The following is a 27,810-nucleotide window of genomic DNA, read 5'->3' as shown; positions in this document are numbered from 1 at the left end:
TCATGATGTTAAGAAGCTCTAAATAATCAGGTCATTGTAACAGTTCATAATTTATTCAAATCTCACAAAAGTTCATGTAAAATACTATTTGCCTGATTCAGAGTTACATATATAGAATAGGTTAGCTGTACCAATATAATTGCATTTAATTTCTCCTGCAAAGTGCTTTTGCATTCTCATTTTCTTACAAGTAGTAGAGATGTAAAAGAAGGAACAGCAAGCTTTTGGCTCCACTTCTTTTTTTTTACAGGAGGGATATAACAAAATAGTAGGAATTAAGAGTTTAATTATAGGGCATCATTCTAGCCAGCAGCTGGTTTTCAATGCAAGGGCTCATATGACAGGGATCTTTATTTTATTTTGTTTAACTATGTTGGCTATGTCTGTATTTTCCTCCACATTGAATAACTACAGCTGGCAGCTATTAATCTAGGGTTACAGGGCATGGCCCTTGATATAAGCATCTCTATTTTTTTAAAGGGTGAAGGCAGCACTAAAGATGTAAAATAAAACACGCCACATGCGAGTAGTGACAAGTGTTTGTGTATGTGGATGAGAGAGATGCACATGTTTCTTTACGTGTGAAGTTGTACAGTGTTTAAATTAATATTGTGATTGTAACTGACCACAGAGCAACAGGGAAGGTCAAAAAAATTTCTCCATCCATCCTCCTCTTTTCAAGAGCTCTACTCATTAAGAGCCAGCTGCAATATCTCAGATAAGCTCCAGTTATTTTATTTATTAGTTATTATTAAAACAATTTATATAGCACTTCACTACAATAGCCTTTAAGTGATTTACAAAGAATACAAAAAATAAAAATCAGTTGAAACTATAAAAGAAAACTACAATTAAAATGCCTGCTGGAATAAAATTAGTCTTCAGTAGGCACTGGAGGCTGTCTGATCAGAAGCCTGTCTGATCTCAACTAGAATGGAGCGCCATATAATTGGGCACATGCCAGAATTCACCAAGTTTGAACCGTTTTGTCACTAACAAACTGCCCGTGGGGCCCATCGGCTCCCAGGGGTAAAAGGGCCAAATACACTGGAGTCTCAGCTCCCTCATCAGGAGATTTGGGGGCTTTAGGACCTGCCATGTCAGTCCTGACCCACCCAGGGCAACAGGCATTCAGGAGAATACCATCACCTTTCCTTGTCTCATTCAGGCGCCTTGCTTGAATTCTGGACAAAACCGTTACCCCGATTTTGGACACCCCATAAGCTGTATTTGGCCAACCCTCCTTCTCATGCACTCCCTTCTTGGTGTCTTCTACAAATTTTTCCATGAGTTTCACTAGTTCCTCTTCAGTGATTGTCTCACTCCGAAACTTCTGCTGTAGTTCTGGGCTGCACATGGCCAAGGCCCGGACACTCATGACACTGGAGACATTCACTACTCTTCCTGTGACAAAAAAAAAAAAAAAAGATAATTCCATAATAACCAATGGGCCATATCCAACTGAGTTGCACTCAAAGTAGACATACTGGGCAGACCTAAGTTAGGCAAGCCAATTATTTATAATGGGTCCCCTCTGAGTAACGCTAACATTGGGTACATGGGCGTAGCCAGGATTTTTGTTAGGGCGGCAGAACCTCAGATTTGTATTTATTTGTATTATTTTAGGGGAGCTGCTACCCCCTTGGCTACACCCATGATTGCGTACAACCCAATACTCTGCAGAGCAAGTAGAAATAATAAGTGTCATACAGCAAGTAAATAATGAAGAATAAATCATAAGCAAGTTTCATACACAAGACCAGAAACCTTTCTATGATGCCATGGAGATATTCTAAAATAAGAAACGGTTGATGGAAAATCTAAAATATATATGCTGTGTAATTTTAGTTTAATAGCTCTGAAGGCTATCACAGTGGCATTTAACACATACACTCAGTGCTTTTTTCTGGGGGTACTCAAAGGTATGGTGAAAAAAAGCACTGTATACAATGTTTGGACATTTCAAGATAGAATGCAGCAGTTACTTAGAGTTGATCAATAGTGCAGTATGATGCCAGTAATTTCACTAGCTTCTCAAAATAGCTAGAAATCTGAATCATCTGACAGGCTGCTGATTTTACAATATTGTATCACACAGAACAGAAAACAAATCCAGTTTGCTCCCCCTGCCCCTTCTTCTTCAATAAATCCATGTGATAAACCTCACTAAGCCCTATCTGGCTTAGTTCAACTTCTATTTGTCTCTTGTTTCATGTACTACATAAAGAGTGCTATCCTGTCCTTTTTACACGATGGCTGTAAAGAACAGGATCAGACTTGAAAAGCTCAGTTGGTCTGTCTGTCTATCTGTTTGTCTGTTGTTATTAATAATTACTCATTTTGATTTCCTACCTGCACTACTATAAGGTCTCAGGATGGGTTGTGACTATTTAAAAATACAATATTTACTCCTGCAGGAGGAAAATGCAAAGCTCACCTTGTGGTTTAATAAGTGGTAATAACTCGTTGCAAATATTTCTGGTTGCAAAGAAGTTCGTTTTCATGGACACTTCTGCTTGTGTAGGAAACGGTGTGGGGTCCTCCACTTTTTATTGGGCAAAGAAAACGGAAATACAAAAATATGCATTAAGGTACAAATGCACACAGTCTTACCAGCACGTACACTAAAAAGGCAAACAACATAGTCCACTTATGGTCAACGCTAGTTGAAATTACATTGTGCAGCTGTAACATTATTGAAAACCTTGCTACAGCCTTTAACAACCTGGTGCCCTCCAGATGTTTTAGACTATCCCATCAACCCCCAGCCAGCTGTTGTATATTTTACTTGTTTGGTAACCTGTCTGCTTGTTTGGGGGATTATAGGGTTAACTTGGAAACCTAGCAAATACCTCAAGGCTCAAATATCAAGTTAATTAAAACTCCTTGGTATGTGAGAGTTGCCTCATCTCTGGCTAAGGTGCTTCATGTGATTGACAGGAATCTATAATATTGCACACCACCCCAATCTCTGAGTAGTGAAGGATTCTAGGGGTTTAGGCATCGATGCAGGGTTCATGTTTCCTTTTGGAATAAGGCAAGGCAGAGGCTGTGATGTCTTTATGATATACAGTATATATACATAGGTAAAGGACCCCTGGACGGTTAAGTCCAGTCAAAGGCAACTATGGGGTTGCGGTGCTCATCTTGCTTCAGGCCAAGGGAGCTGGTGTTTGTCTGCAGACAGCTTTCCAGGTCATGACTATACTGCTACTGGGGCAATGGGACATCATGAGGCATGCCAGAGCGCACAGAAACGCCGTTTACCTTCCCGCCGCAGCGGTACCTATTTATCTACTTGCACTGGTGTGCTTTAGAACTTCTAGTTTGGCAGAAGCTGGGACAGAGCAATGGGAGCTTACCCCGTTGTGCGGATTTGAACTGCTGACCTTCTGATGGGCAAGCCCAAGAGGCAATGGAGGGGTTTACAGCATTAATGCCCTAAGAGAGCTTTGCTTCTCCCACAGCCACAGCCTTGGATTCCAGCAGAAATCAGGCCTGGCTTTCTCTCTGACTTTCCAGCCTGCAGCTTTTGCACCAAGCTTCTAGCTCATATCACTCAACCCTCCACCCTGGCCCTCTGGCACAGAGCCACTCCCTTCCCGTAATGACTCATTAGCGAGCCATTTCAGTAACTGAAAATGTGCTGGATCCAGGGATTAGAAGAAGTGCTCAGGCATGCAGCCTCCCCTCCTCCCAACTTGTAACAATATAAAAGTAGGAGATGGGCAGTGCAAGGTGGAACTCAACCAGGTAAGGAAAAACTTTGTAAACCTGGATGAAGGGACTGTTTCGTCCAGGGAAAGTAGATGGTGGTTTAATCCATTTTGCTTTAAAGGGAATATACTGCTTTTCTGTAACTTTTGCACTGCGTATCTTTTTCTTAAATCTCCACATTTTTCCAGGTTTAGTAAACTTTAGAACTTGTTTCATAATAAATAAGCGTGGTCTTGGCTTATTTTTAACACCCTCAAGCTTAGAAGATAGAATACCACACTACCTTACGAGGCTTCAAGGAGACCCCAGGGAAATTTGGAGGCCGGCTGATAAAAGACAGCCTTGTGGAAATAATTTACACCTCATCTAGTGGCACCTATTGTTTAAAGGGGGAGACTCGGCTGAGTAGAGGGGTGCACTCTATGCTAGCCGGGAACACCCTCTCCCCAGATGGCAGAAGACCTAGGGTGGCTGCCACAAACACACATGTCAAAACTGTCTGGGATGTCATACAATTTTTTAAACATGTTGAAGATGTACAAAGCTCCCACAGCATCTGCATTCACTTGAGTTAGCATTGTTTGCCGCAGTTCTGGCTGCTTGTACATGCCAAGAGAGGGAATGACATATATTTTATTGTGTCCAGATGTTTAAATTACAAAATAACAATAACACACAAACCCACATTAAATCTAGATGGAATAATTTTCATTTCTGTTGTAGAACATGAAATTATATTTGCCTTCTTAGTAAGTACAGTGGTACCTCTGGTTACATACTTTATTCGTTCCGGAGGTCCGTTCTTAACCTGAAACTGTTCTTAACCTGAAGCACCACTTTAGCTAATGGGGCCTCCCGCTACTTCTGCGCTGCCACTGCGCGATTTCTGTTCTCATCCTGAAGCAAAATTCTTAACCCAAGGTACTATTTCTGGGTTAGCGGAGTCTGTAACCTGAAGCGTATGTAACCCGAGATACCACTGTACAATTGATTTTATGTCTGTGTACCCATGGTTTCTGTGTGCAAGAATAAAGCTAAGAGCAGGCTAAAAGTATCACCTCTCATTCGGAAATACTACTACTACTGCTAATTAGTAATAATAATAGACAGTTGCCAGCTACCCACCAGGTACCCTGTGTTTTTCATTACTTACTTCCTGCATGGAACAGTTATGTATTGTATAGTGAGAAAGATCACTAACAAAAATTTAGCTGCTTCTGTCTCTGCAACTAACCAATAATCAAACTGCAAAGTACCTTTTTCTGAATGATAGTTTGATTGTATAACTATTCTGATTATAGTTTCCACAGGAAATGCAAGGAGCAAATTGCATTTTTATCAAACATTAATTGTATATGTTTTGCAGTTTTCCATCACAGATTATGCTTTGCTGCATGCAAAAGATTTAATCATGTATTAAGAAACATAGGTTCAAGTGTAGCTCAACAGACAGGAAGTTGCACATGTGTACATGCAGTGAATACAGTGGTACCTTGGGTTACGAACTTAATTCATTCCGGAGGTCTGTTCTTAACCCGAAACCATTCTTAACCGGAGGTACCACTTTAGCTAATGGGGCCTCCCGCTGCCGCCGTGCCGCCGGCACGTGATTTCTGTTCTCATCCTGGGGCAAAGCTCAACCCGAGGTCCTATTTCTGGGTTAGCAGAGTTTGTAACCCGAAGTGTTTGTAACCCGAGGCGTATGTAACCCGAGGTAACACCGTACTCATATGCAAGATTGGTACACTGGATTATTTACATGCAGCTCTCATGCTTAGTCCTACTGATGCATTTTCTGTGTTGGAAAACAGTAATGTATGAAGCTGCCCTGAGCTGCAGGAAGGAGCAGCACCCATGAAAGTCACAAGCAAATCTTTGGCAAATCTTTAACCACTGTACTGCACTGGGTCCAAAGTACTGTACACTGTTAAAAGTACTTTACCTAGTACTTAACTTTGGTTAGAGGGCTCAGCTCAGCATCTGTTCTTAGCCCTAGGCTCAGCCCCAGAATATATGAAATAAGGTGAATGAAAGTTTCCTGACCACCAAGTAACTGCAGTGAGTTCAACTTCCCACTCTTCGGGGCCCAACAGGGTCATTTTTGTATTAGACTGCGGTGCTCCCAGGCAGACCTGATCCCCGCATACTTTCTTTCCAGAAACTGAACACTGTTTTTACCTTTGAAAGCAATCCCTGCATTGTTGATCAGCACATTTAATCCTCCATACTTCTCCTTCAAGAAATCGCGTAGGGTTCGGATACTCTGCAGGTCATTTATGTCCAGTTGGTGGAACTGTGGCTTCAGCCCTTCTGCCTGCAGCTTGGCCACTGCCTCCTTGCCCCGTTCCACATCTCTGGCTGTCAGGTAAACATCCCCAGTGAACTGCTTGCATAGAGCCCGCACGATGGCCAGCCCAATGCCTTTGTTGGAGCCAGTCACCACAGCCACTGGAATGCTCTTAGACATCCTCTCTGCCAAGCGGATTCTGATCAGATAGGACGGAAGACACCTTAGGAAGAAACACATCCACATAACCGAGCATGTTTTCTGTATGGCGTCAGAACATCACAGCATTATTGCGCTATCCGATAGCACAGCATAATCAGCAAGAAAACTTCAAAAACAATTTGCTGGAGTAATTCCATAAACATGTTTTTTTGCAGCAAACACAAAAAATCTTGTGACACCTTTAAAAAAAACCTGTGAATTTATTGTGGCATAAGGGTTTTTGGTTTTTTTTGTCTGAAGCCAATTTGCCAGACACATGGAGTGGCAACTTCACTGGATAGGTACATTTATCCCTATTGCAAAGATGAAGGACTGCTTGAGTTGGAGCATGTGGTTTGGAGTATTGCTTTGAAACCTCCATTCCCAGGGTGTGCCTATTGGTTCTTCCCGACCTTTGAATATTATTTTACACATTATTTTATTCTGCAACTTACAGAGACGTTGCAGGGAGGCCATAATCTACCCTGGTTTTTTTTTTTGTTTGGTTTTTTTTAGATTATCAACAGAATTGAGCAGGTTCATGCAATCAAAGAAAAAGAACAAGAACTTACCCTGCTGATTCTGTGCAGCGCCTGCTGTTGACTCTCTTCCGCCTTACCTTGCACAGAGCAGGCACGACAAGGTTGCTATGGTGGAAAGGCTGGAGGCCCGCCTTTCCTGGCAGCTGTATAGAGCCTCGAGCATTTAAGGAGGAGGGGGAATATTAGAATGTAGCCTATAGGAGAATCTGAAACAAAACAGATGCAGAGCGTTGAGTAACTCAAAGATAAATCTGCTCCTCTGGGTATTAGCTTTGTGCCCTCTTGTTTGTTTATGCAACAGCCTGAAGTTAGGTAACATATTCTACATTCAGGAGTATTATCTGTGTATGGGAGAAGAGACATGTAGAAACCTAAAAGCAGCTTTTATGTTTGCAAGTATGTCCTCAGGAAGAGGGAAGGGAAAAGCACTTTCCACAGCCTTATGTTTACTTAGAAATAAATCCCACTGAGTTCAAAGTGGATCATTTCTTAAACTAAATGTCCTTGCAATAGGGGTGTTTTCAAGTTACATTCAGCTTGTGTACAAGCTGTGTAGCAACATACACAAATTACAACACAAGTGCACACTCTTCACACAAACTCGAAGATGTGTAAAAATAGTTTGCGCCTGTGTTCAGACCTATGTGTAAACAAGCTAAAAATGGTACAATTCATATCATGTGTCAAATTCATTATAATTCATAATTTATAATGTGGCTAATATGTGTTTGGTGCTGTAAAAAACAACAACAACAACCCAATATAAGTTCCTGCTTGCAGGCTCACCATTATTATTACTGTATTTAGTGGTGAGCCTGAAAACAGGAACTTGTACTGGGTTTTATTTTTCAAAATAAGAAAAGAAGGGAAGGAGGAATTGGAGGGAGTGTGGAAACTTTGCAAAGGTTGAACAAAGTAAAAAGAAGAAAGAGAGAGTACACGCATTAGCCTAGGCATAGGAAGAAAGTGGTGGTGGTGGGGACAATGCAATAGAGAGAATGAGTTTATTATTATGTATTAAATTTGTACACTGAGTGGTTCACAACATAAAAATACAAAATAATTACTTAGGGAAGAAGTTAGCACAAGAAATAAACCTTGAAGACAGAAACTAGCACAGAGGAAGGGAGGTCTAAACGGAAGATTTGTGGTTGGCAAACCAAGAGGCTAAGGAGAATAGAGGAAAAGGAACAAAGATAACAAGCACCAAGGCCATGAAGTTGAATAGCGGCTAGAAGTTGAAATCTGACATGAAGCAACAGAGGAAGTCAGTAAAGGGAAACCTATAGAGAAGTACAGTACTGTAACTAAAATGAGAAGAAAATAAAAATACGTGAGCGTAAGAGTTGAGATTATGGAAAGCATTTTTGCTTATCCAAGCTCATCTCCTTATTTCACTGCAGCCCCCTGTGCGGCTGAAAGTTGCCAGATCTTCTACAAAAGTGTGGGATATGGCACAGAGGGCTGCAGGGCGAGTGGGTAGTGGTACAATTGATGAAAATTGGGTGCTTCATCTTGTACTAGCAGAAGCAGCCATGGGTGGTGCCCAAAGGGACTGGGAGGGCAGCCCAGCAGTTGTTGTTGTTTAGTCGTGTCTGACTCTTTGTGACCCCATGGACCAGAGCATGCCAGGCACTCCTGTCTTCCACTGCCTCCCGCAGTTTGGTCAAACTCATATTAGTAGCTTCAAGAACAGTGTCTAACCATCTCGTCCTCTGTCGTCCCCTTCTCCTTGTGCCCGCCATCTTTCCCAACATCAGCATCTTTTCCAGGGAGTCTTCTCTTCTCATGAGGTGGCCAAAGTATTGGAGCCTCAGCTTCAGGATCTGTCCTTCCAGTGAGCACTCAGGGCTGATTTCCTTCAGAATGCATAGGTTTGATCTTCTTGCAGTCCATGGGACTCTCAAGAGTCTCCTCCAGCACCATAATTCAAAAGCATCAATTCATTGGTGATCAGCCTTCTTTATGGTCCTGCTCTCACTTCCATACATCACTACTGGGAAAACCATAGATTTAACTATACGGACCTTTGTTGGCAAGGTGATGTCTCTGCTTTTTAAAATGCTGTCTAGGTTTGTCATCGCTTTTCTCCCAAGGAGCAGGCATCTTTTAATTTTGGACTGCTGTCAGCATCTGCAGTGATCATGGAGCCCAGCAGTAGGGTCAAAGCCAGTCACAGGCCCAGTCAGCCCCTGGCTGTGTGTAAGAAAGGAGGGCAGGTGGGGCTGCCAAATTAGTCTAGAAAAGGAGGCTTACCAAAACGAACAAAACATGCTCCTGCATTTCATTGCTTGGGAAGTGGGCTCTGCAGCTAATGTTGCCATATGGACTATTCCACTTCAGGATTCTAGTCGCCACCTCCATTTGTCAGCATTATGTCCACTTAAGTTCCCATTGGGCTATTTTCTCCACTGAGCCCCCCCACCCCAGCCCACTTTTGCAAATCTTATGTTTTCCCCAAGCTAACTGCTACTTATTTCTTGTGTGTGGATGGTACTGTTTTGGCAAGTACTTGGAGAAGTGATTCCTATGAGCATACTGTATATGATGATAGGTCAGCTTCTCAAGATTCAAAATTAAAATTAATCAATTATTCAAAAATTAATGCAGGAGTATTATTGGTTTTTTAAAAAAAATCATTGCAGTCTATTGGCACTGAGCAGGAGAAGAAGGTACAGCACTGCTGGTGAAATTATTCCCACAGGTAGTGTTTCCATTGTCACTGAGATGGCTCTGTATAATATGGCATTCATAAGATCATTTATATGTAGAAAACACAATTTTCCCCATCACTTGTATAATTTTTAAAAACAAAACAATACAGGGTAAGTGCATCTCTCCCCTTCTGCTTTATGCAGACCCCTTAAAATATAACAAAAAACCAGAGGTAAACATGATCAAGCCTTTTATTTTTAAATATGTGCTTTATCATCAAATATATGAAAATTGCATGCATGTATATTGTTTAGAAGACATTTTTATTAATCAGAAACAAAGATCCATGAATATTAGTTTCAGTTTCATTTGTACGGGTGTTAAGGGATCCTTTTACAGAGAAAGTATTCAACTTTTATTTTCTAACACTTATATAATGTATAAAAATGATCCTTCGTGTTTTCCTGATCTTGGAGGATATGTCCCATCATGCTAACAGTGGAGTGAATTATTTCTAGGGGTTTAAGAGCGCAAATTTGTTCTCTTTATACTACCCATGTGCACCCTCCCCACAACAGCAGCCCAAATTATATTTGATAAGCCATCATGTTCATTTTACTGATTTCATGCATTCATATTTGCAGTAAAGGCTGTAATGGCTTGATTTCTGTATTAAATAAAACAGCCTTGCACAAGAGAAAAAATCATGTATACACAATTTAAAATTCAAAAAGCAAATGGTTTTCACTCATTGTGAAACAAAAATAATTCAAAATAGCTGGAAAATACATATTAAGCCAAGACAGCTTCCCAAATCTGGGGAAGAGCAAATGTAGCAAAAAGATGCTCACAAACTGCCACATGCACGCACCAAACCAAAATAGTTATTTGCACAGGCGCTTAACAGACAATATGATGCATTTATGAAACACTTTCTTCCCTTGCATGGGAGCCTGCCACGACTGTTACAGCAGATCCCAGTGGAAGAGCCCACGTCTGCATTTGCATTATTACTGCTAGTAATCAAGTTAGTAGTAACAATGCAAATGCATTATTCAGTGTACACTGAACAACTACCACTTCTGCACTTTCTTTTCACTAACATACTGCCCGTGGGGCCCATCGGCTCCCGGGGGCAAAAGGGCCAAATACACTGGAGTCTCAGCTCCCTCATCAGGAGATTTTGGGGCTCTGGGACCTGCCATGTCAGTCCTGACCCACCCAGGGCAACAGGCATTCAGGAGAATACCATCACCTTTCCTCGTCTCATTCAGCTGCCTTGCCTGAATTCTGGACAGAACCGTTAATCCGGTTTTGGACACGCCATAAGCTGTACTTGGCCAACCCTCCTTCTCATGCACTCCTTTCTTGGTGTCTTCTACAAATTTTTCCATGAGTTTCACTAGTTCCTCTTCAGTGATTGTCTCACTCCGAAACTTCTGCTGCAAGTCTTGGCTGCATTGGGACAATGCTGAAGCCCCGCACATGCTAGATACGTTCACCACTCTGCCTATTAAAAGGGAAAACGTTAAGGAGAAGAAACTAGCCTTAGTTAAGCTTGTTGCCTCCACCCCACCTCATGTTGAGTTCAATAGGCCTTGATCCCAGGTAAGTGTGCATAGGGTTACAGTCTAAATCGTAATGTATTTTCCCCTGAAGTCAGTGTGGAGCACTTACCATTAGGTTTCATCAGTGGTAGCAATTCTCTGCAAATATCCCTCGTTGCAAAAAAGTTTGTTCGCAGTGTGACTTCTGCTTGTATAGCAAATGGAGTTGTATCTGCAACTTTTTGCCAGATGGCAGGGAGAAAGCAAACAAAAATCAGAATGGACGTTATGAAAATATAAACTTTGTTCCTTCATTAGCTTAGAGTTATTTTGAATATTCATTAGAAAAGTTTCTTTTTAAAGGGTGAGATTAAACATCAATAAAACAAATAAATAGTTTATAAGAAAAAATACTATATCCAGATGATATGGCACACCATTACAATTAAAGTATTAGAAGGCGTCCACCCAAAAGTGAACTGGAAAGGTGATCACACAATAATACTTAACTAGGTTTTATTAGTAAGCACAGCAAATGACATACATTATGCCAAAATACAGTTTCCAATCACCATTGTTAGGAAATGTCTCAGTGAGGCTTTAAATGAACTTTTAAAAATCGAATCTAAAATGATTTAATGTGTCAACTGCGATCTCATCAAAAAGCGTATTTCAAGTAGCAGAAGCTAGAGAACCTTAAGTTGCAATCCAACCCCCTTCTCACATCTGACGCACTGGGGGAAGAAGGGGGTTTGGCTGAAGCAGAGGTCCACCTGATCCAAAACAGCTCGGCCAGCCTCTGCCCTTGATACGGCACCAGCCTCTCTCTTCCAGCACAGAGCTTTCCAATCAGCCTACTGGAAGTACCACTGACAGGATTCCCACAGCTGATGTCCCACAAAAAGCCTCACTAGTGATGGGGCTGAGTCGGACCAGGATCCAGTGCCTCTCCCATCACTATATGGCACTGGACCTGATTCCTATGCCAGTTTAGACTTTTCCCCTGCTCCCCTCAACTTCTATCCCAGCCTACATGAACAGAAGCACTGTGGGTATGGCTATACTGCTCCACCACACTCTGCGGCTGACAATTAGAAATGCTCTGCCTATTACTCTGGACAATTCTTCCTAGCAAGAGAGAAAATGACAAAAGCTGGAGCCTGAAGCAGAGTTAACTTGCAGCCAGACTGCATGATTGCAGCCAAAGACTATAAATGTATTTTACCTTTGAAAGCAATCCCTGCATTGTTGACCAGCACATTTAATCCTCCATACTTCTCCTTCAAGAAATCACGGAGGGTTTGAATACTCTGCAGATCAGTGATGTCCAGCTGGTGGAACTGTGGCTTCAGCCCTTCTTCTTGAAGCTTGGCCACTGCCTCCTTGCCCCGCTGGATGTCCCGGGCTGTTAGGTAAACATCCCCAGTGAACTTCTTGCATAGAGCCCGCACGATGGCCAGCCCAATGCCTTTGTTGGACCCAGTCACCACAGCTACTGGAGTACTAGACATTCTCCCTGCCAAGCAAATTTCAAAGTAACTCAAAAGGAACATTAATATCAAAAAGAATGAGATGGTTAATTTATTCACTGCTAAAAAGATTCTATCAAACCTTTTGCAACAATAGCATTGAATGGCTTTTATTTTAATTTTGTGTGATTTTGGTTGTATAAATTACCCCTTGTAAGCTGCTTGAAAAGCTAAAAAATAAACTGGTACACCACTTTGGAACCTATGCAGAGTCCCAAGTTGCAATCTTATAACACCTACCTAGATGTAAGTCTTACTGAACTGAATGGGCCTTGCTTCTGAGTAGACAGGCACAGGACTGTGCTTCAAGAAAACTGCATTGGGCTGCTTGTTTGCATTGTAAGCCATGGCACCAGTTATGAGCCAAAGCAGAGTTTAGCCATGGCACTGAATGAGTCAACATTAAACCCATCTACACTTCAAATTAGTGGTTTCCAAAGTGGGCTGTACCTATGGGGGGGTGCAAAGAGGCAAGTGGGTGGCAGGGGTGGCAATGGAGGTGTAAACGACTATCATACTGGCATCACTGCATCTTCATCCACTTTGTTGAATTAATTAAACTAGTTTGGATTAGCTTTTCAATTAATATGCTATTTATTTTTACTGGTTTGAGTTTTACTGTGTTATCTTCCTTAGTGTGTTGTGCAAACCGCTCTTCTGAAAAAATGCTTTTCACAGGGTAGGGCAGTGCGCATTGAGGATGTGTTTATACAACCAAGGGAGCAGTGGCCCCCAAAAGTTTGGGAAGCACCGCTTTAGAGCGCCATAACCTTGCAACGGGGTAACCTAAGCGTGAACAGGGAGGCCAAACGAAGGGGGAAGAAAAAGACCTTTCAGTTACAAATGTAGTCGTGCAATGCAGGAGGGGAAGCCGAAAGCACGAAGCTGGCAACATGCTTTCTAGTGTTATCACTTTGCACCCATTCTGGTCAAAAGCACATCTCTCAGTGGCGTAACTCGAAACATAGAACAGATAGCTGATTACAAAGAAAGAAGGTTCAGGGTCAATAATAATAAAAATAACAATTTATTATTTATACCCCGCCCATCTGGCTGGACTTCCCCAAGGGAACTTCTCGCGTTACTGTACAGCTACAAGCCACTCCCTACCGTGACGCTGCACCCTAGAGCAGCTCAGAAAAATGAACAAGGGCAGTTCTGCAAAATGCTCCCTAGAGCAGAGCACAATCGTCCGGCTGCAGCCTTCCCAGTAGCCACACCCCGCATATAACCCGCGCACTCGCTGAATGCATTAGGATCAAGAGGCTCCAACACCACCCAGCGACAACTGCGGTCCAAATAAATTCCTTAGCGTCACTGCGCGGCTACAGGTTAGGAAAACAAAAGTTATAATGTAGGATTTAGCGGGAAAGACCTTTGCGGAAACCTTTGCAAGGCTGCTGCAAAGCTGCTCGACTTCCAACTATATCGGGTGGAGGCGCCTTAAAGAGCTGCGCCTGTTCTAAGCGGGGATCCCCAGAACGGACGACGCAGCTGGTGGGGTGAAAGAGGAAAGCGTGCGTCTTTTTCGTCTCCGCCCAATGGGAAGCGGCGCTCGTTCGACCCTTTCTCTCGAATCGCCAGGGGATTGGCCGACAGGCGGCTGCCGTGGAAGGACAAGGCCCGCCTCTTCCGGCCCCTTGCAGCCTGGGAAAGGAGCCCGCGAGAGTTTGGGGGCGGTGGCAGCCAAAGGGAGAAGCGCGGCGACCGCTAAGGGGCGCGTGGGGTTGCGGGGAGCTCGGTGAGTGGAGATGCCGGTGCGCTGAGATCCCGCGCAGCTTGTTCCTTAGGGAGGCAGCAAATCCCAATGCAGACGTCTCTGCAGACGTCCGGGTGGCTGCGTCGCTCTGTGTTGCTGCCTTGGCCATGTGCTGTTTCTACATAGGCGGGAGCTCTGTTGCATGCAGTGCTTTTTTTCCTGGGAACACGCAGGGGTAAACATTTTGTGAATCGTTGTACTTTTGTCCATGTACTGTATTTATTTCCCCCGATTTGAACTATAAAATGGTGATTCTCTTGAGTCAAAATGAGAGTACCTAAACTTTTTTCTTAATAGAAAAAAGCACTGTTATATAATATATAGGACTGGTCTTCGTGTGTTTATGATCGTAGTGAAATGAGGGAATAGTAAATGAGGATTTGCTTCTGCTTCTTTGTAACACCCCCACCCCCCATATTTATGGATCCCCCCCCCCCAATAATGGTTAGCAACATAAGAGTCCTCAGACAAAGGCTGTCTCTAGTTCTCCTTTCTACAGTGGCCTGTCAGTTGCCCCCTTTCAATCCTACAAGTAGGGGTTAAAGGCCAAAACCCTGTCCTGCTTTTGTCCCCCTGCAGCTGGTATTTGGTGTCAAGAGCTAGCCGTCCTGAAGAATAGTCTCATTTTATATGTTTGGAAATTAGTTTTGGAAATACAATTATGGTTGGAAACAATATTTTTGCTGACAGTAAACCCACATGCAGTGCAGCTGTCACCAAATATGTGATGAACTACTCTGCAGTATATCTTAACTTGGGGCAGATTTTTAGAGAACAACTTAATACAGTATGGAACTTTTAAGCCCACTCTGATAGATCTTAGTGCATGCTTTACACCAGGTACGGCCAAACTTGGCCCTCCAGATGTTTTGGGACTACAGCTCTCCTCATCCCTAGCTAACAGGACCAGTGGTCAGGGATGATGGGAACTGTAGTCCCAAAACATCTGGAGGGCCAAGTTTGGCCATGCCTGCTTTACACAGTCTGTGTTTATTGGTTGTTTTCTGTTTTTCCTCCCCTCCCTTAGAACCTCTCCCTCCCACAATGGTTGTGGGGGTTTTTTGGTGGTTTTTTTTTTTGTACTTCCTCAAACCTTGTGGCCTACCAATGCCTCCCTCATGACTCTGTTTTGGCAATATGAAGATAGGCAACCAGCAAACTAGTCGGCCATTGTTGGTCTGTTCCAAAATGAGTTAGTTCAGTGGATGCAAGAGGATGAGATTTTTGTTCCCTGTTTCTTTGCACATTTGATGTTTTTTGTGTTAAGCCATCTATGAGTGTATTGGCCATGAAAGTTTCTTCCCAACATTATCATGGGGCAAAACATATTTGTATCTATAGCAACTGAAAAAACTACTGTAAGAAATGCATTTTGTTTCCATGCAGAGTTTGATGTACAGAATCTGAAGGCCTTTGATTAACATGAAGAAGAGTAAAGGTCGAACATGTCGAAAGAGGCGAAGAAAACAATCGAGAAGTTTGTCTTTATGTGGTGGTAATGTGTTTTTGTTTGTTTGTTTGTTTCAAGGCCTTTTATTATTAAGGCACCCTCAAACCTTGGAAAGCTAAACAAAGTCTAAAAGTGGAGGTTACAAAGTTACCTAAAGTCCTATCTTAACACATGCTGGGCCAATGAATGCTTTGAGATGTAGCATTCCATCATTTAGCCTAGGTAAAGGCAAAGAGACCCCTGACCTTAGGTCCAGTCGTGACCGACTCTGGGGTTGCGGCACTCATCTTGCTTTATTGGCCGAGGGAGCCGGCGTACAGCTTCCGGGTCATGTGGCCAGCATGACTAAGCTGCTTCTGGCAAACCAGAGCAGTGCACGGAAACGGCGTTTACCTTCCCGCCGGAGCGGTACCTATTTATCTACTTGCACTTTGATGTGCTTTCAAACTGCTAGGTTGGCAGGAGCTGGGACAGAGCAACAGGAGCTCACGCCATCACGGGGATTCAAACCACCGACCTTCTGATTGGCAAGTCCTAGGCTCTGTGGTTTAACCCACAGCGCCACCTGCTGTAGCCTTCCCCAAATGGAAGAAGTTTAACCTAAGCCAATACAACTTAATGGGATTTGTAATACAAAACATTTGGAGGGCAAATGCTTGGGGAAAGCCGATCTACATTCTTACAAACCGGGGTGTTATATTACTGAATTTTTTTATCAGTGACATGGGAAAACAACACTGGCTTAGGAGTGGGGTGTGGGGGAATAGTTAATTCAATATTGCAACTGGGGTCAATGTTCATAAAAGCCATTGAGCCAACATAGTGTAACAACATGCTCCTGTACATGTTTTCTGAGCCGCGAGCCTCACTGTGTTCAGTTGGATGTACTCCGATGTCTGGTGTGCTAAGGATTGCAGCCTAAGTTATTAGTGAACCCCAATGCACATTATATAGCGCAGGTAGGAAGATGGAATTCCTATCCCCTATTTTTTCCTGTGTATAGGGTAACATTGATACAATAGTTTTATCAGGGAGGAGAGCAGTCCTGCTACTGTACTGCCAAGTTATTCTGTTTATTCCGCTAAGCCAAAGTACTTTCATGGCATCCATTTTCCCCCCAGTGTTGTGATTTGCATGTATAGTAGTTACGTTGCTGTTAAAAACATCTTTTGGTGAATCATCATTAATGAAAGAATGCCATAGCACGATAATTTCTGTGTAATGATTTCAGTAACTCTTAGCCACAAACACGAATATGTGCTGCTAAAGAAATGGCTGAAAGAAAGAGGCTATGAAGATAATAAATTACGGCCAGCACAATTTTCAGGTAATGATATAATACTTTTTTGACAAACTGCAGCTGTATTTGAGTGTTCTGTTTGTGTTTGAAACTACAGGTGATCCGGAGAGGGCTGGGATGCCTCCGGGGCAAAAGTTTGAAGGCAGGAGCTTCCATGCCCTGTTTATAACTCTGATTAAACATTCCATGAGTTTTTATGCTTTCTAAAAGTCTTCTGTGTTCTTTTCCCTCTTTCTGCCTTGTTTCCTTGAGGCCTGAGCAGTCTATTTAGATATGCAATATACATGTGTATGAAATTGTTTTATACAGGCTTTTCTTGTAACGTGAAATTGCTTTGAGGTGCTTCACAAGTCAAATAATGAAATAATTAATACTGCATATCTCTGGGGAACCTAGTGGTGGTGAAGATACAAACCATTTCTGAATTCTTGCCTCGACACCATTTCTTTTCTTGAACCACCAGTTAACAACCATTTGCAAGTTTCTGGAGAGTCCAGGAGCCAATTTCATTGCAGTTTTTTCTCTTTTGTCTTTTAGAGACAGGAAGAGGATTGATGACCACAAAAGCTCTTCAGGTTTGTATTCCAAAAGAAGAGGCTGGTGCACAACTTCTGGGCCAGATTGAAATAATGAGATCCCTCCCTCTGCCTGCCCCCTTGGTATCCTTGTGTATAGTATTAACAACTGTCTTAAAGCTGCCTTTGCATCAGACTCTACTGGATTCACAGAATCAAATTCTGAAGTGGGGCGTAAACAGAACAACCATTTTAAAATAATTATTTCTGAGCTTTGTAGATTGGTGTATGTATGGCCAGTTTCTTAACATCATTTTTGTTGTGGAACAAGTTATTGTGAATGATTTTGCTCCCCCAGGTGGTAAAAGCTGGTATATACCACTTCCTCTGAAATAATTGGTATAGGAAGTGGTTAACTCCTAGTAGTGAATTTGCTAGAAATACTCAGTGTGTGAAATTAACAAAATTGAGGTAATCTTGTAATGGTTTGACCACAATAAAAATCAGAATAGAAGTTTCGACCTTCAAGTCATACATTCATGGCTAAATATAACTTCTAAAGAACTGGAGAAAGGTGCTGACAACCACTTAAAAACTGTATAGTTCATCTGGTTTTTACTCAACTATTAATCAGAACAGAAATATATTTCTTTGTTGCCAATGCTACTAATCTTTTAACACTCTGTTGAGTAATATAGTCTGTATCTAAAGTGTCCAGTGCTTGGCTTGTTTCAAGTGACAACTTTCAGTCTTTTGAAAAAAGAAAAGAAAATAAGCCTCTTTGAAGTTAATGCTTTTGTTAAGGAGCAGACAGGCCATACTAATTTTTTCTTGGATTCATCAGTGCAATATTTTTTCTTGACTCAATAGTGCTAATTATCTGTGGATTTTGACATTTCTTACTGCGAATTGTATTTGGGAGTATGTTTACTCTGATTTCTTTCTTTTTAAAAAATCGTAGGCAGAAGAGCTGATTATTTCATTGCCTGAAAAATGCTTGCTCACCACTGATACTGTCCTTAGCAGCTACCTTGGAGAATACATCGTAAAGTAAGTTTACAATCCCTTAATACAATTTTGAATTCTGTCTATCAAGAATTCCCAGCTCTCCCTTGAATCTACTCTTAGCATTCCTCACTCTGTACTTTTTCTTATCAGAATCATTTCCATCGCTTTCAGCATAGCCATGCAGATAGAGAAGTTATTTGATGCTGTATATTTGAAGACGCATATAAGAAAAGAACAGTGAAATAAAGTATCTCCACAGGAAATTCAAATATTTAGGCCACAACCCTAAATGCACTCAGCATGGGAATATACTCTAGCCAGTAAACAAGACTTATTTTTGAAGAAACATGCATAGGATTATATTGCACAGAACAGTTTTATAATGATAACTAATAAGGAAAAACAAGCAAGGGAAAGGTAATGGGAATTTAAAATAAAATTACCCTTTCCCTTCTTCTTTTTCTCTAGAACTATTGATCAGCATATATGCTAAACTTTCAAAACAATAAAAACTAATAGAAGCAGAAGGGAAGTATTTTACTTCAGAACAAAAACTGGTTGCAGCCTCACACACGCTTACTTTGGAGTGTAAGCTCTATTGGATGCAGTGGGACATACTTCTGAGTAGCCATGAGCAGGGATGTGCTGCAAATGTCCTTGCCCTTATAGTCTACTTAGAAACAAACCCCATTGATTTCAGTAGGACTTGCACTCAGGTAAGTGGTTAGAGAATTGTATCTTAAGGTACAAGCAGATGAACAAGACTGAAGTGGTTAAAAATCATTGACTCCAATTGGGTTTTATTTGGTTTCTATCTCTTTATTTATGCTCTTGCAAAATATTTGCAGGACATAATAAAAATATCTCTGTGGTGTACAAAAAAACTGAACCAACAACAGGCGACTTAAACAAAGCATTACAAAAATACAGTTGGATATAAAAATGTTATTTGAAAACAAAGTTGCTAATATATAAAAATCAAAAATATCGGTTCATTTTCCTTCTGGCACTTCCTCCCTCTCAGGTTCTGGGTTCTCACCCATGGTTCAAACCAACTCTTGGCTTGCCCACAAAAGTCTCACAATGAGAAGAGTTCCTGGAAGCCAGAGACATCGCTCTAGTCTCTCACTCTAGGCTTGCTTTTTATGGGCAGGCCCAAGGTGGATGGTACTTCCTCAGGCTGCCCACAGCCATGTCCCATTCAGTTGCACTCTTCACACCCAATTCCAGGTACAGTGGTACCTCTACTTACAAACGTGATCTGTTTCGGGGTGCTGTTTGCACCCTGAAAAGCCCGTAAGTAGAATATTGCTACTGCACGTGTGCGAAGCACGCAGATTGCTTCTATGTGTGCGTGCGCAGTGAATCCAGAAGTAAACACTTGCAGGTTTGCTACGTTTGTAACCTGAAAAGCTGCAACGTGAACCAAACATAACACAAGGTATGACTGTACAGCAGGTTTGCTGAGTTTCCTAGGGGGTCCAGAGGATGTGAAAAGTGCCCCCCCCCCTCACCAGCTCTTTCTTCACCCTCTGTCCTCTCCTCTTCAGCTGCTTACATAATATTTCCCTTGATTAAATGAAATATGAAATATTTATACAGCATAAAGCATCTGAGTCTTTTTACAGCAAGCCCAGCTAATTCCCAGCCAAACCCTTTCTAAAATCTACCACACCCTAAGCCCTGTTTAAGACCTGACAGTTAAACTTTCCGTCTTTTAACTCTCCACCGCCTCCTGAGTGGTTGACACTCTGCCCAGCCACGACTGGCTTTTGGGTGTCCATGAGGGTGACCCCAAGGCCCATCCATCATACACAGACAAACTGGATCCTCTGGTTAATTTGCTTATTCTGGAGCGGGAGTAGTCAATGTAGTGTCCTCTAGATGCTGTGGACTACATCTCCCATTACCCCTGATCTTTGGGGCCATCCTGGCTGGGGTATTTGAGAGTCACAAAGTCTGCAACATCTGGAAGGTGCCATCTTGGCTGCCCCTACTCATAGTATTTGCATGGGCGATGGTGACGTAAGTCAGTCTTAATGCTACGTGAGCAGCTTTCTGTGTCATTTAAAGCTATAGGAATGTAGTAAGGAGTGTTTGTGGTTCTCATGTTTTCTTCTGCCTTTAGATGGAGACCCCCCATTTCTCCTTTGGCAGCACTGTGTACATTTTTAATAGCAGAAAAGTGTGCTTGCAAGGAGGAATCTCTGTGGAAGCCATACCTGGATCTCCTACCCGAAACATATAGCTGTCCTGTTTGTTTGGAGCAAGAAACAGTGAACCTTTTCCCTGAGCCCTTAAGAAGAAAAGCCCTTGAGCAAAGAAGACGGGTCCAGGAGCTGTTTGTTTCGTCCCAGCCATTTTTCTTCTCCTTACAGCCTCTGTTTTCTGAAGACATAGCATCCGTCTTTAACTATAGTGCCTTTCGGTGGGCTTGGTGCACCGTTAATACCAGGACAGTGTATATGAAACATTCTCAGGGGGACTGTTTTTCTAGGGAGTCAAATACATACGCCTTGGCTCCTTACTTGGATCTGCTAAATCACAATCCAGCTGTCCAGGTAAGCTAATTGGAGGTTTCTAGAATATGAGGGTGGGAGATTGGCATGAACAATAGGAACTGAACTGTGCAGTGCAAACGGTTCCAGGCAGCCATGCCTTCTTTCAAGGTACCCTTCTTTCATTACTCCTCTCTGTGTTCCGCACAAAAAAATTCCACTTTTAATACTTTCTGAAATTAATCCATGTGTTCTGCCAGAACCCAGGTAAAAGGCAAAAGGGGTTATCTGTCGTTCTGCTGACTATAGTACTTTAATTGTTGGAAGGCTCATTGTGTTTAATGTTCTGCTTTGACTATGAAGTAGATCAGCCTTCCCCAACCTGGTGCACTCCACTTGTTTCGAGCTACAATTCCAATCTGCCCCAGGCCCCCTTGACCATCGCTCGGGGGTGATAGAAGTGGTGTTCTGCACCAGCTGCAGCCCCCAGGCCAACCCCAAGGGCACATGGAGCACAAACCGACCATGAGGTTACAAATGCATGGACAGCTGTGGTTGAGCTAACCTGACCCAGTAACAGCTGCAGCTGTCTTGCCGATAGAAGTTAGTAAGAAAGGCACTCCTAGCCATTGAGGATGCCTGTGCCTCCTGTGACCCAGCTCGATCTAGGAGCACCCCAAACTCTGCACCTGCTCCTTCAGGGAATGCACAACCAGGGCAGACAACTTATCAACTCCTTGGACCCTCCTGGGCCTGGCCACATGTTGTGTGTTGGCAAAAATACACCTTTGCATGAACAGCTGCTTATCCTCAAAACGGTGTGTGTATTGGGGTGGTGTTGGTTGTGATCGTATGGAGTTGCTATGCAGGAGTTCACACATAGCTGCCTTTTTGTAGGCATCCATGTTCAATGCATGGGCCAGGAGCTGTGGTCCTAATTCCCTTGCACCACACAGGGATGCTTCACGTGAGTAAGATGTGAAGGTGCCGTTTGTGGCACACAATCAAGAGATGGACACCAAACAGTCAACATTTCCTCCAGCACTGGCATTTAAATTTGCCGTTTCCACACGCTCCTATTTTCTGTTGTCCTTGGTGTTGGGAAGAAGAGTGGTTCACAAATAGCTTGAAACATTTTAGGCTTGGTTTGTTCTCATGAACTTTCTTTTCAGATAAAACTGCCTTATTCTCTCCTCCCTCCTCCTCCTCCAAGGTGAAAGCTGCATTTAATGAGAAGACAAAGTGTTATGAAATAAGAACACTTTCAGGCTGTCAGAAATACAAAGAAGTATTTATTTGTTATGGCCCACATGATAATCAGCGCCTGCTTCTCGAATATGGTTTTGTTGCGAACTCCAATCCACACAGCAGTGCGCATGTTGGGACAGGTAAATTTGAGATTTGATCTTGACATTGATGGGTGATGCAGTTTTACTGGAGGCTTAGGACGGCCAACCTGCCACTCAGTGGGCGGAGCTTATAATTTGACTACCATTTTTTAAGGGTTCCAGCTACCACTTGCAGCTAGCTGTGCACCGTACCTGCCTGACTTCAGTTCATCTTGCAAGTCTTGGGCAGAGCTGCCTTTGAAAATCAACCAGGACAATGCATTGTGTTGTAAAATAATGATAAGCCCACAGTGAGGTCATCCTTTACTTGTAACTATTAGTGGCAGTATCACATCTCTCCAAAGCCTGCCCACCTCTGTCTTATAACTCTGGGAATGATGGGGGTCAGAGTTAGAAACTCGGATATAAAAGTTAGGTGTCAAATGGCTCCTTAAACCAGGGTTAGTCGCCAAAATGGAATGCCAAGTTGCCATTTTTGGGCCAGATGGCTCAAAAGCCATATTTTTCAGTACAACTTTTTTGTTCCTGAAATTCATTCTGATTGTGCCAATGAAATATAACAGAATTTCACAGGATGTGTTGCTAGTGTGCTAAAACTAATCCAAGGATCCCCAGGCATGCACCTCCAGATGGTGGAGATGTCAGGCATCATCCTGGTGTCTAGCCATCTTCACTTGGTCGCAAGTGGCCAATAGCCAGGTGCAAAATGTGCCAGGTGAATTTGATTGCTGAAGGGGATGCCATCATCCTTTGCTGTTGAGAGCTGACATTATCCTGGTACACACATTATCCTAGCACTCTGCTGTTAGTGCTAATGGTCATCTTGGCTTAGCTATGGAATTGGTTGAGAAAACTCAGCTTTCTGCCACTCGACATCTGTTTGTCCTTTAAATTTTAGTTGCTGGTTTTTACACTCTGTTTAATACTTCAGTATTTGTGTGCAGTGTGTTCTTTGCGGTCAGCTATTATATTTTGCAGCTAATGTTGCTTCAACTTGGATTGTAAATCAATTAAATAATAACAACCCCCACACACTCTGGTTAGGGCTGGCAGGGAAAATCTAAGCCGTAGGCAGATTCCCCACCTTTTTATTGTGCTTTTAAATAGCCAGCATGTTTTCAGTTTTCCTTTTTCCTTGGTTTTTCTTTTCTAGGGTTTTGCATTTTGGTTTGGTTTTTTCATTTCCAACTCTCCACATCTAGGCTGGAGCCACTTGTTTTATATAGGGTTTTTTTTTGGGGGGGGGAGAGTCGAGCCTACTCAGACACTTAATTTTATTGTACATGTTAGTTTTAAAAGTGTAGATTGTATCTTCAGCTGATAAATTTTATTTATGTCTACTTGTGTTTAAAGGTTGATTTTATCAGTATTTTCTTTAACTTTGCTTTATGCAAATCTCTTTGAAGTTTTTCTGATGGAATGGTATCTCAGTCATGTCATTCATATATATACGTTTGTGTTGGGAAGGCTTTTAGTCTCAGAGACAAGGCAAGTTAAAGTACACCTGCCAAACCCTCCACAAAATGATCATATTCTATTCCATCAAAATACATTCATTTTAAACAAGCATACGCACAGACACACACAATTTCCTTCTCCCTCCCACTGATCACATCCACACCATACATTAAATGGCTCTTTATAATAGTCATGGATTTCTCAAAATAATCCTGGGAACTGTAGTTTGCTTGCCACAGAAATACACTGTCCGGCACCTTTAACAAACTACAGCTCCCAGGATTCTTTGTAGGAATGTCCTAATAGTTAAAGTGACTTGTAAGAGTGCTTTAAATGTATGGTGTGGACATGGCCATTCTTGGGGAAAGGAAAACCTGCTTTTCCTCCTCTAGTCGAGCAACCACAGCACGTGTGTGTTTCTAGATTCCCCCTCCGCCAGCGAAGTCAGTCAGTCATGCTAAAATTATGTGAGCACCCAGCCACAAGTGAGAGAGAACGTGTTCTTGGCTTTGTTTCCTAAAATAATTTCAGCAGAAATGCTAATAGTTAAAAGTGCTAGAAACACACAAAAGGCTTCTTTGTTACCATAACACTGTTTGCTTTAAACATTTTTTTTTCTTCAGAAACCTTACTCAAATATATCCTTCCAGAAGATAAGCAGAGGCATACGAAACTTTCCATTTTACAAGAAAACAACTTTTTAGAGTTAAGTACGCATATGCATCTGGGGACGCAATAGCCTCCCTCCTGTGATTTTAGTTTGTAACTTCAGGTCAACAAAGAAGATAGGTTAGGATATTTTGATCAGTGGGTGCCTCCCATGGTTAAACCTTAGACAAAAATTGGATAAAATATAATCAAGTAAAATCCTTTTATAAATTGTGCTAATATTAATAAATGTGTGTGTCATATACAGTACGTATGCAGTATGTACTACATATTTTGGAAAGTTGTCTGTTCACTTTGGACATACCATAACCATATTTTGCATGAGGACAAGGAGCAGGTTTTCCTCCAAGTTAGGGTACAATTGGATTCTGCTATTTTGAATCAAGAGGCTGGACTGAACTTTTCAAAACTGCACTAAGTTTTATAGTTGCTTAGAATTCCCAAGTGGTGCTGGGTATGAGACTATTATAAAATATGTTGGATATAGATCCTTTTAAAAATGATTTGTTATTTTCCGTCTCTAGTAATCTGACGTTTGACTGGGATGGACCATCTTGGAGACTTCTTACGGCTCTCAAGCTGCTATGTCTCGAAGCAGACCAATTGTAAGTAGCAAATGTTTGCTGAAAATTGCCGTTAATGCAAAAGTTGCATTTCTTGAATGCCATGGTTACCATCAGACGTTTAGCTGTCTGATGGCCGGATCAGAAGCAAAATAGCTAAAATGTGTTTACATTTATTGACTGTAGTACTTCCTGGAAGAAAGTGTTGCTTGGCGATGTAATTTCAAAGAGGAATGAAAAGAAGAGTTTGGATCTCGCAACAAAAATATGTATGTCATTGACAGAGGAGACCCAGCATGCCCTTCAGAAGGTATCTGTTTGAATGAATTAGCCGGCTGTAACACAAGGGCTGGAGGTGAAACTCACATGGGGGGAAAAACCCCTTTCCTACTTGCATTTAAGAGCAATAGGATCCCCAAAAGACTGAAAATCCCGCACACTGATTTCTGTCATACCAGCTTAACACTCAGAAATGAAGATGGTTCAATTTGTATAGAAAACAGTATCATAGAATTATTTTAATTAAAGTTCTCATATATCTCTATCTCTCTATATATATCTAGCATTGTATGTGTGCTTCTATAATCCTAAGCACTTTGAGACAGTTTTGTAGTAAGTGATAAGGAAATGCAAATAATAATAATGAAGTTTGCAAGGGGCCTTCTTGGCAATGTAGATCTTCCTCGTCATTGATGCAAGAAATCCAGAGTTCGAACATCCCTCATTGATGGCTGTCTAGCCTCTGCTTGCACACTTCCAGCAAGGGAGAGCCCACCATACCTCTAGTTAATGGATTTCTATCAAGAATGTTATCCTAAATCTATGATCTGTAACTTAGCTGTTATAGCTTTCAATGGATAATTGCATAATTGTGCAGGAGCCATGAATATTGGTTCTCTGCACTCCATCACACATAGGTGGGGAACCTTAGACCATGGGTGGGGGCAAATCTCCCCCCAGGCCTCTCTGTCCAATAGGGTTTTATTAATGATCTTTTTACCTTTTCACTTTTCAGATTTCTCTGTTAAAAAGTGATTGCCAGCATCTTGCAAGCCAGCTAACTTTAGTTGAGGCGTTGCGTACAGAAGACCTAAAGATCTTGCAAATGTCAGCGGAGATTCTTCAGCATTTACATTCCACCACAATCTGACCTCCTTGGAACAGAGTTGAATCACAGCATCGAATACCTGGTGTGCAGTGGGCCATATAACACCAGTCCTAAAGGATCTATACTGGCTCCCAGTATGTTTCTGAGCGCAATTCAAAGTGTTGGTGCTGATCATTGAAACCCTAAACAGCCTTGACCCTGTATACCTGAAGGAGCATCTCCACCCACATTGTTCAGCCTGGACATAGAGATCCAGCTCTGACGGCCTTCGGGCGGTTCCCTCACTGCGAGAAGTGAGGTTACAGGGAACCAGGCAGAGGGCCTTCTTGGTAGTGGCGCCTGCTCTGTGGAACGCCCTCCCATCAGATGTCAAGGAGATAAATAACATTGCAACTCTTAGAAGACATCTGAAGGCAGCCCTGTATCAAGAGGTTTTTTTAATGTTTGATGTTTTCTTACGTTTTTATATGTGTTGGAAGCTGACTGGGGCAACTCAGCCAGATGGACTGGGTATAAATAATAAATTATTTATTTATTGGCAAAAGCCACCAGCTTGCTTATTTATTTACTTAAATTATAAAATTTAGTATCCCCCACTTTCTTTGCAAAGCAGACCCAAGGCAGCGTGCAACAATTTGAGTAACACAGTAAAATAATTTTAAAGCCACTGAAGGGAGCTTAATAAAATAGAAGGGGGGGAAGGGGGAGGGAATACAAACTCATAAGAGTTAATCCTAAGAGTTACCATTAAAATGGTAGTGGGGGTGGGGAGGAACAAGACAGTTTTAAAAATGGAGAATAGGGTGGGGGTCAGCTGCACCTGCCTGTGGGGAGACCATGATAAAAAGAGGCCTTTTTATCCCCACCAGCCAAACCTCCATCAGAAGCAAGACAGCAAGAAGGGACTTGGAAGATGAGCAGAACTCCTGAATTCGTGTGGGAGGGTGAATTTCAGAATTTGTGTTAGGATCCCCATGAACCAGGTTGAATTGTTAGTTTTGAGAGCAAGGCATCCTTAACAATATGGCAATTTTCCTTTTACGCAGTCTCTGTGTTGACTGTGTCTGAGGAATTCATCAGAGCTGCTTAGTAACCTGACTTTTCGCCATCTGTTTATAAGGCTTAACAACCACCCCCCCAGCAAAGACAGATTTTACTCTTTTTAGCATTATTTATCCTGGAAGAGATCATGAAGCAGCTAGCATATTGCATAGCTAAGTATTTTTCTGGTACTTAGCATTTTTTCCGCAACTACATATTTTTTTTAAAGGCCAAGAGGAGTGATACGTCGTGCGACGCTGTTACATTTCACTTTAGCGCATTATTTAAATTTAACAGCGAAACAATTGTGTTTGCTATAATAAAGTTACAGGAAAGAGTATATGCCTTCTACACTGTTATGCCAATGGAAGGCACTGTGTTTTATTCCCCCTGCTGGTTATTACTAGTCAGGTACTCATGAAAAAAGGGGGAGGGTGGTGATCTCAGAAGCTCCCTTGATATCATTTTACAGCTATCATTAGAATGGTTTTTAGTTTCCCAGCTTCAGCTATAAAATGTGGGAATCATTCATCTTGCGTTAGTGCTTTTAGACCTGTCTATTCAGGAAAAGATAAGATAGTATCAACTTTCAAACTCTGTTAATTAAAGCTTTT

At 42.1% G+C, this 27,810-nt stretch overlaps 3 protein-coding genes across 4 annotated transcripts; 1 reads left to right on the top strand and 2 right to left on the bottom strand.

The window, feature by feature from the left end:
* Positions 1-31: 31 nt before the first annotated feature.
* On the bottom strand, positions 32-6,910 carry LOC114596076 (carbonyl reductase [NADPH] 1-like). 2 transcript variants are annotated; one of them, XM_028727135.2, is made up of 4 exons: positions 6,778-6,910; positions 5,896-6,227; positions 2,438-2,545; positions 32-1,404 (listed from the first exon to the last, which is right to left on the bottom strand). In XM_028727135.2, the coding sequence occupies exons 2-4, from the start codon at positions 6,182-6,184 to the stop codon at positions 968-970; spliced, it is 834 nt and encodes a 277-aa protein (XP_028582968.2). In that variant the 5' UTR covers positions 6,185-6,227; positions 6,778-6,910; the 3' UTR covers positions 32-967. The 2 variants fall into 2 exon arrangements, with proteins under 2 accessions (XP_028582968.2, XP_028582969.2); XM_028727136.2 differs by having other exon boundaries at positions 5,896-6,203; positions 6,778-6,905.
* Positions 6,911-9,635: 2,725 nt separating this feature from the next.
* LOC114596075 (carbonyl reductase [NADPH] 1-like) lies at positions 9,636-14,359 on the bottom strand. The gene is made up of 4 exons (XM_028727134.2): positions 13,854-14,359; positions 12,175-12,465; positions 11,080-11,187; positions 9,636-10,912 (listed from the first exon to the last, which is right to left on the bottom strand). Exons 1-4 carry the CDS (start codon positions 14,344-14,346, stop codon positions 10,476-10,478), a joined length of 1,329 nt encoding a protein of 442 aa, XP_028582967.2. The 5' UTR covers positions 14,347-14,359; the 3' UTR covers positions 9,636-10,475.
* SETD4 (SET domain containing 4) lies at positions 13,602-26,695 on the top strand. Its single transcript, XM_028727129.2, is given in 12 exon segments — positions 13,602-13,809; positions 15,624-15,732; positions 16,919-17,014; positions 17,525-17,562; positions 18,464-18,552; positions 20,639-21,071; positions 22,222-22,396; positions 24,439-24,520; positions 25,009-25,089; positions 25,234-25,357; positions 26,063-26,173; positions 26,175-26,695. Coding segments are annotated over 11 exon segments (1,461 nt in total). The 5' UTR covers positions 13,602-13,809; positions 15,624-15,659; the 3' UTR covers positions 26,334-26,695.
* The last annotated feature ends 1,115 nt before the right edge of the window (positions 26,696-27,810 follow it).

Source organism: Podarcis muralis, chromosome 4 (genome assembly GCF_964188315.1).
Source record: "Podarcis muralis chromosome 4, rPodMur119.hap1.1, whole genome shotgun sequence".
NCBI classification, from domain to species: Eukaryota; Metazoa; Chordata; class Lepidosauria; order Squamata; family Lacertidae; genus Podarcis; species Podarcis muralis.
Note: the sequence above shows the minus strand (reverse complement) of the source record. Positions and strands in the feature narration are given on the sequence as shown.

Excerpts from the sequence above, each read along its gene's own strand:
- LOC114596076 (XM_028727135.2), bottom strand. The coding sequence starts at position 6,184 with ATGTCTAAGAGCATTCCAGTGGCTGTGGTGACTGGCTCCAACAAAGGC. Across the intron at positions 2,546-5,895 it reads TGCAGGGATTGCTTTCAAAG|TGGAGGACCCCACACCGTTT; the intron begins GTAAAAACAGTG and ends CCCAATAAAAAG. Across the intron at positions 1,405-2,437 it reads ACCACTTATTAAACCACAAG|GAAGAGTAGTGAATGTCTCC; the intron begins GTGAGCTTTGCA and ends TTTTTGTCACAG.
- LOC114596075 (XM_028727134.2), bottom strand. The coding sequence starts at position 14,346 with ATGGCCAAGGCAGCAACACAGAGCGACGCAGCCACCCGGACGTCTGCA. Across the intron at positions 11,188-12,174 it reads TGCAGGGATTGCTTTCAAAG|TTGCAGATACAACTCCATTT; the intron begins GTAAAATACATT and ends TCTGGCAAAAAG. Across the intron at positions 10,913-11,079 it reads ACCACTGATGAAACCTAATG|GCAGAGTGGTGAACGTATCT; the intron begins GTAAGTGCTCCA and ends CCCTTTTAATAG.